The sequence below is a fragment of the Clytia hemisphaerica genome, unplaced genomic scaffold, assembly GCF_902728285.1.
Source record: "Clytia hemisphaerica strain Z4C2 unplaced genomic scaffold, Clytia hemisphaerica genome assembly, whole genome shotgun sequence".
NCBI lineage: Eukaryota > Metazoa > Cnidaria > Hydrozoa > Leptothecata > Clytiidae > Clytia > Clytia hemisphaerica.
The window spans coordinates 1,939-9,170 of NW_027104234.1; the positions used below are offsets into that span (position 1 = coordinate 1,939).

At 34.5% G+C, this 7,232-nt stretch overlaps 2 protein-coding genes across 2 annotated transcripts; both read left to right on the plus strand.

Annotated features, from left to right (window-relative positions):
- Positions 1-628: 628 nt before the first annotated feature.
- LOC136816033 (uncharacterized) lies at positions 629-3,289 on the plus strand. The gene is made up of 5 exons (XM_067072464.1): positions 629-698; positions 967-1,188; positions 1,945-2,015; positions 2,622-2,745; positions 3,261-3,289. The coding sequence occupies exons 1-5, from the start codon at positions 662-664 to the stop codon at positions 3,287-3,289; spliced, it is 483 nt and encodes a 160-aa protein (XP_066928565.1). The 5' UTR covers positions 629-661.
- LOC136816034 (uncharacterized) lies at positions 3,290-6,578 on the plus strand. Its single transcript, XM_067072465.1, has 4 exons — positions 3,290-3,489; positions 4,334-4,510; positions 5,731-6,080; positions 6,459-6,578. Exons 1-4 carry the CDS (start codon positions 3,417-3,419, stop codon positions 6,576-6,578), a joined length of 720 nt encoding a protein of 239 aa, XP_066928566.1. The 5' UTR covers positions 3,290-3,416.
- Positions 6,579-7,232: the final 654 nt, after the last annotated feature.

Consider the following 7,232-nt stretch of genomic DNA (forward strand, 5'->3'; position numbering starts at 1 on the left):
GTAAAAGGACTGAGAGCTTAACATTACTCCTAATTCACAAAATAATTATTCTCAAATTCTTTCACAAGTTTGCAATATATTTTATTAACATTTTCAACTCTGAAATGCAGAATTTCAACTGCGTGTATACTTTTGTCACTCCAATATATTTTTTTATGACTTGAAAAAAATAGTATGCCAAAGTTTAGAGTCTGTTCATAAGAACATCATAATTTGAATCCCACACTCTCTAAAATTTTTCCATACTTTTGAGTCAAAATTTAGAAAATTTGGTCGGAGTTTTGGCAAGCTGACGATGATTTTGCCTCTGTTATCTTTGTTATGATAAAGATAAAATACCTGAGAAGAGTAGAACAACAGAGACTTTTGTCAAAGTTTTGACGTTGTTAGCATGATATTCCCAAGAGGCATACCGTCAAAATCAATTGTTTCATTTTATTTTATAGCGGTTTTTCTAACGATGGATGAGTTTTTATTGGCTGACTTAAAAAAAATTGTGGCTTGAAATTATTACCATCATTAGGTATATAGATAATATCAATTTGAATTGAAAATAATTTCAGCACATTTGATAACATATCTTCATTAGGTATCTGAAAATTTGTCAACACTGCTCTGTTTTTTTTAGCACAAAAAAGATTATAACAATACACCAAGAATTATGATTTGGTGTTTTGTAATTGTTGCCATTTTTCAGTGTGAGTTGATTTTTATATCCATTGTTTAAAAAGAAAACAAGAATCTAAGAGTGTAATCTTGCTTCTGTGTTTCAAAAATAACACTGCTTAGATTGGGTATTTTCTCCAAAATAGAGATAGATAAAATATTGATCGACACTTTTCAGTTCAGTTCAGCTGTACTTTTTTGTTCACAAAACGTCAAACTATACAAACTGACTTTTTAAAAATGTGAATACTTTGATTTTCTTATTCTATCTATTTCTTGTGATTTTTTTTCTGTTTACAGTTATGAATGGTATTGATACACTTTGGCAGATAATAGAACCAGAAAAACAACTAGACTTAGGACCTTATGATTCGATATCGGTTTACAATGGAACGACTTTTATTATCTCTGGAAAACCTTGCAAAACAGGCAAATCTTTAGCACTTACAATATTAAAGATCGAGCAAAATATATTCATTCACTTTGATGATGTATCAACTAACCCAAAACCAATAAATATTGGTAAGTTAAAAAAACAACAACATTATATTATCATAAATACTCCCTTTTTACTATTTACTTTTTGCTGCATAAAATTCTACTGGGTGTCCAAGAATACCTTAAAGGAAGAAATTTTGGCGGGAGTTTAATTGGCGACATCTGAAAATTTTTCAGAGGGAATTTAATTTGGCGGTTTTAAACCGGGAATTTATTTGGCGGATGAAGGACATTTTTGTCCAAAAAATGCCAATAAAAAGGAAAACCTTTTTTTAAGACTGAAATGCAACATTTGGGGATAATAGAGCATTTAATTTTGTGGAAAATTTGACGGAATAAATTAATTTGGCGGAACTTAATTTGGCAGATTTCGACCAAATCCGCCAAATAAGTTCCCGCAAAAATGTCTTTTTAAGATACTCTCCCCTTCAACTTCAAGTTTAAGATAAGCCAGCAGTACTTTTAACTTTAACAATGAAATGTATGATGCACAGTTTTGTTTCCAAGGAACTTGATGAATTATCATGACTGTAGTTGAATAAATTAAGTGTAGTGACTAAAATGAAATTGAATTAGACAGGACACTTGAGTGGTGACACAGGACATACTGAGGTATATATCCCTTTAAGACATGAACACATCTCATTCATTCTCTATAATGTTCACCATTGGGCCTTTTTCTCCTTAAAATCTGATCCCTGATCTTTATTGGCCTAAATTACAGCGTTTTATTCTAGCGATGAAATTATTGCAAAATCTGTCTACCATCATTTATTATAGACAATGGCTTTGGAGTTGTCATGACAATTAACCAACGTACCGATCATTCAGATCATCTTTATCGTATAAATGTAAGTTAAACAAAAAGAAATCTCTTATATTACAGAAATACTACTTATCCTTATATATATTCGTTACGAATATATATTTCGTGTTTTGTGTTTTTGTAAGAAAAAAAAGAAAATTATTGGATTTTCCTCTCATTTTACAGTGAGACCTCATGGGCTTTAGAATGGCTATGTAAAGATGCTTCTTGAATGTGTGTTTTTTTCTAAATAATGAAATTTTATTGGAATACTTTTGTTTGCTGGGGGAAAGCACATGATATCTATTAGCAGACGCATGTATTGTCCTTCCCAGGATTCATCAGCGCAACTTGCAACTTGGGTAAGCAAGCATGGACTGGTCGTCAGAAGGCTCAGAATAAACTGAGTGATAATCGCCTGTGGTGAGCGGAGTAGCAGAGCTTGCTCCTTGACAAAGTCTGAGTGCTCAAAGAACCAAATTTCTAAGCACAGAGGCCATCATCTCCCTTGTTTACAACCATTCCCAATAATGATAAGGTCCTCAATGGCTTTACTAAATCATATTTTTAACCATGTTGCTCAGCATTCAGAATGAAGAATAACATAGCAAAAAGAAAGACATGTATTCATTACTTCCTTTTATTTTGACAGATAAAGCCAGTGGTGTTGAACACTACAACCCATCAGGTCATCGACTACCTACCTGGAAGTCTGTTAGAAGTTCACTGGATGATGGATAAAGCTAAGTGTAAAAGGCATATTGCATCCTCTTCAGGTTCGTGTAAGAAATAGCCATTGTCCTAAGTTGGAATTTTTGGAAACACAGATGAAACTTTGCAAATTATAGTTTTTTCTTGTGCTACAATACTTTTGAGATTTGTCTGGCTCTAATTTTCAAATAATGTATGGTATGGAGGGAATCAAAAGTTTGATAATTATTTTTTTGTGTTTTGAGGCTGAACCTGGAGTAGCAAGCTCTGATCTTTGCTTTTACCACAAGTACCAGGTGACATGAAATACCAGTCAATCCAAAAGTACTTGCTTAGAGCTTGGGTTTTAAGAAACGAGATAAACTTGAAATAAAACCTTAAGTTATAAGCCGGGCTATCTTCTTTTTTGACTATTAAATTTCCAAGCACTTCAAGATATTTCTCCAGCCTCAAGATGCTGAAAAACTGCCCAAAGCTTGTGTGGGTCACCCAATGAACACATATACATATCCTCGAATAACCAAAATTTTGAACACTGAAAAACATTCATTCAAAGTTGCTTTGGTTCTTTCAATTTTAGATGACCTTAGAAATGATCCAGGGTTATAAAAGCAGATCAGTGCACCAAATCTATGAGACATGGTGATTTCTCTACAATGTGCTACAAAAAGTCTGAAGCTTTGTATATGACCGTGCTGAATATATGTGACATTCCTTACAGTTTAAAGTCATCTCTATGCTGGACTCAAAAGAAGCCTCAATACATACCTTTACTTCTGAGAAGTTTGATGAAGACTTGCAAATCACACGTAAGAACTAAGATTATCATGTTTGACTTGTTATGTATCAATTTTCAATAAAATTGATTTTTGAAGCTGGAACTATTTAAAAATCGCCGGAACATTGAATTTCTCGAGCTGTACTTTATATTTTTATGAAATTTGCACACTGATGCAAAATGACAATACCTAAATGTGACGGAGCCCGATTTTCGAAAAATATTTTTTCCCGGCCGAAAATGCCAGAAATATGCCGGAAAACCGTTTTTTTTTACATTTTCTCAAATTTTCATCTTTAGCTTTTTCTGATTTTTTGCAGAAAGATGCGTATTTGCAATGCTCAAAACATGGCCGAGTTCGATTTTTGAGAAAAAATTTTTTCCGGTTGAAAATGCCGGAAATCGCCGTCTTTGAGGATTTTCATTATATGTTTTCCTTGTATTTCTATGTTCTTCACACAAAAACATTATTGATAACAATGCTCACCATCAAGCATGATTCAATTGTCAATAAAACTGATTTTGCGACCAGAAACTTTTATTAATTTTTCCCTACAACCCTTCCCTCTCCCCCCATCAATAATCAATGATGAATTTATTGCGTTATGCATTTTCGCTAAACGATATATTTTCTGACTGATTTTTTTTCTCCTCTCATTGCTATCTAACTTTCATCATCAGGTAGGTCCATTCAGCATCTAGCTTGTTCTTATTGTATCTGTTATAAAATAACAGGAACCTAGTGATTTATCCTGTATATGTTATGAAGTTAAAGAGGATTCTAAATAACCTAATCATTTTGAGCACTGGAAGTTGAGATTGGTATTCATCAAATAAATTAAACTCAATCATTGATCTCTTTGTCTTTCTTCTAGACGGATTGCTTGGCAGTCATTGTGGGCTACGCGTCACACAATTCCACAGTCACATGAAAAACCATGAAAAGCAACACATTCAAGTTCAACATGTTTGTAAGAGTATTCACGCAGGAAGAAATTATACCGTCATTGATGATTCTTATTTCACCATCTATGGCATGCTTTGCCCATTGTGTAAGTGAAATACTTTTTATCCAAATTATACTATACACTATCAATAGAACATCAAATGAAAGTGGTCTAGAATAAGAAAGAACATGAAGCAAGAATTTCTATCTAAGAAGACAACAACCTTTTGGGGAGGTCCTTATTATGAATCGAAAGGGGTCACAGAATAGAGCCACGAGGAACACGAGCCAAAGAAATTTTGTTCCTTTCTGTCTATTAAGAGGCTCTCAGGAAGAAAATTTCTGATGAATGAAAATAAAACAACAGAATGCAACCTTGAGGTTTTATTTTGAGAATCAAACCATTGTATCAAACCCTGTCATAGGCCTCGATAATTAATCAGGAAAGACTCTACAGCTATCTACACGCTTGTCTCCCGAATAGACGGGGGGGGGGGTCCGAATAAGCAGGGGGGTAGGAAAATTTTCTAAATTCTAATAAGCGGGGGGCGGGGATGGAATAAGAGGGAGGAGGGGTAATTTTGAAGACAGAATTTTTTTTAACTGATATCAATTTCAACAACAAAAAAGAAACTTTAGCAAATGAACACGTAAAAATAAGAAACAATATTAGCAAAAAGAAAATTTCAACAAATTTAAGGTCTATCTACACTGTAATGAAATATTCGGAATTTATTCGGACAGGTGGGTCTTAATAAGAGCGGGGGGGGGGTTGGAATTTTTTTCTCTTAACAATTAGCGGGGGGAGACGTCTCTTCGGGAGACAAGAGTAGGGTTGAATCAACATCAAAACCCTCCGGATATCGTGCGTGCGACAGGTGGAATTATTTTTGTTATAGCTAAATGGATAGTGTCAAAACTCAAGTTTGTTTGATAGAGAAAATAATTTAAGTCCACTTCCTACAAATGATTAAGATCTAACTATGGTGTTTCTAGCCACTCCTACACATTGGGTTTTATTCATGGCGTTCTAAATTCATTTTGCGACGCTTTACTTTTGTTATAATTAGATTTGCAGCCACGCACAATGCATTTTCTACCCATTTTTTCGGTGTTGTTTTTCTTGCACGACGTCAAAAATGGGTGTGAACGTTAGATTTTTTGTAAACAAATTGACGTCAACACTGCAATGACATCATTAATTAGGTCCACAAGATTTTGACGTCAAAGCACGCTTGCTAGGCCTTGAATTTAGAACGCCATGGTTTTATTGGAAAAGGATATCGCTTTAGGGTCTAATCTCCACTTCTTGGTTTCCTTTACTAGCTGACTGCAAAACACTTAACGCAACAAACAGACGTATTTGTAAACAAAAAATGTTCAACGAAAAAGGAAAAATGTCAGAAGCTGTCATCACCACTAAACTTGAAGTTTGCGAAAAAACAAAAATACGAGCCAAAGTTGACATGTCAGTTGAAGGGTATCCAAAGAATTTTTCCAAAATGATGGAAGCTATGGTTGATTTATTTGATAATTCGAAAAGGGAGAGTCTACATTTAGGTGGTACACATCCTTCTCTCCATCTTGGAAATGGTTTCATGCAGATTGATGGTGGTGAAGTGTCACTGTATGTCAGCGCCGATCATCATGATAATTCACATAAATTTCATGTGATGGTAAGTGCCAAGTAAAACCTCTCTTGTATGTTTTCAATAAGGGGACATGCAAAAAAAATATGTTCGTTGCCGAGAGGTTAAGGGGGGGGGTCGGCCGAAAATCGAGCAAAAGCGAACAGGGGGGTCAAGTCTGAAAAGTGTATTTTCGCTTTTGAAGAGAGGGTTCAGCTTTTATTTTATTTGATTGTAAAAAATCTGTCTATACTGGTCACACTGAAAATGTATGCTGCTGCTATAAACCTCTTTGACAGGGGTGGCTATGAATTCAAGATATGCAATACTGCAATGACTTTAGATACTTTTATAAAATTATGGTTGAAAACTGGTCTGAAAGACATTACATTGCTGCATTGTATGAACCATTCATTCTCTTTTCAGCTCTTGCGACATTTCCCACACGTGGAAGATCGATTCCCCTTGATTCATGATGATGACGTAATCATAGATGAACCTGATAAACCATGCAGTGGAGTACAACCACATAAACGTACGTATTAATAGGGTGCTTTTGTGTCTGTGTGTCATCACTTTCGTTTTCGCTTTTTTTGTGTTTTAAAATTATGACTTTTAGTCTCTTGCTCCACAAATTTGTTCTATTGGATTCGCGCCATTTGCACACTTTCGATTTCGCAAGCAATGTTTTGTTCTCGATAAGTTTGTTTTGATTGACAGATCGAATAGAGCATGGTTTAGACTTTATTCAGCCTTTGTTTTGAAATTTAAGGCCCATCTACATTTAGTAATTTTAATTTCTGCCCAGCTTTGGCCGATCCTGTTTTTTCTTTTCTTTTGTTTGAATCGAATGTATTTAACGATCGTATTTAATTATGAATTGAATTCTTTTCAAACAAAACAGTTCTTTTATAGAAAAGAACATTTCAAATCAGTAAATCAAACATAAAAAAAAAAGTTTTGTCGAACAATAATAGCAAAGGGCGATAAAAAGCAAGAGAAATTAGCCATTTTCTTCAATAAAACATTCAAGAGGTGATATAAACGGCTACGAAACGATAAATGTGAAATTTACATGTAGGGCGTGACTCCCTCTTCCCTTTATGGACTAGTTTCGACAGCCTACTAAACTGTTGGTTTGGCCCAGGCGAAGGATCATTTCTATGATGAGTTCTATCATTGGTCCAAATCTCATAAAGC

Excerpts from the sequence above, each read along its gene's own strand:
- LOC136816034 (XM_067072465.1), top strand. The coding sequence starts at position 3,417 with ATGCTGGACTCAAAAGAAGCCTCAATACATACCTTTACTTCTGAGAAG. Across the intron at positions 3,490-4,333 it reads TGAAGACTTGCAAATCACAC|ACGGATTGCTTGGCAGTCAT; the intron begins GTAAGAACTAAG and ends TCTTTCTTCTAG. Across the intron at positions 6,081-6,458 it reads CACATAAATTTCATGTGATG|CTCTTGCGACATTTCCCACA; the intron begins GTAAGTGCCAAG and ends TTCTCTTTTCAG.
- LOC136816033 (XM_067072464.1), top strand. The coding sequence starts at position 662 with ATGATTTGGTGTTTTGTAATTGTTGCCATTTTTCAGT. Across the intron at positions 2,016-2,621 it reads ATCATCTTTATCGTATAAAT|ATAAAGCCAGTGGTGTTGAA; the intron begins GTAAGTTAAACA and ends TTATTTTGACAG. Across the intron at positions 2,746-3,260 it reads GCATATTGCATCCTCTTCAG|ATGACCTTAGAAATGATCCA; the intron begins GTTCGTGTAAGA and ends TTTCAATTTTAG.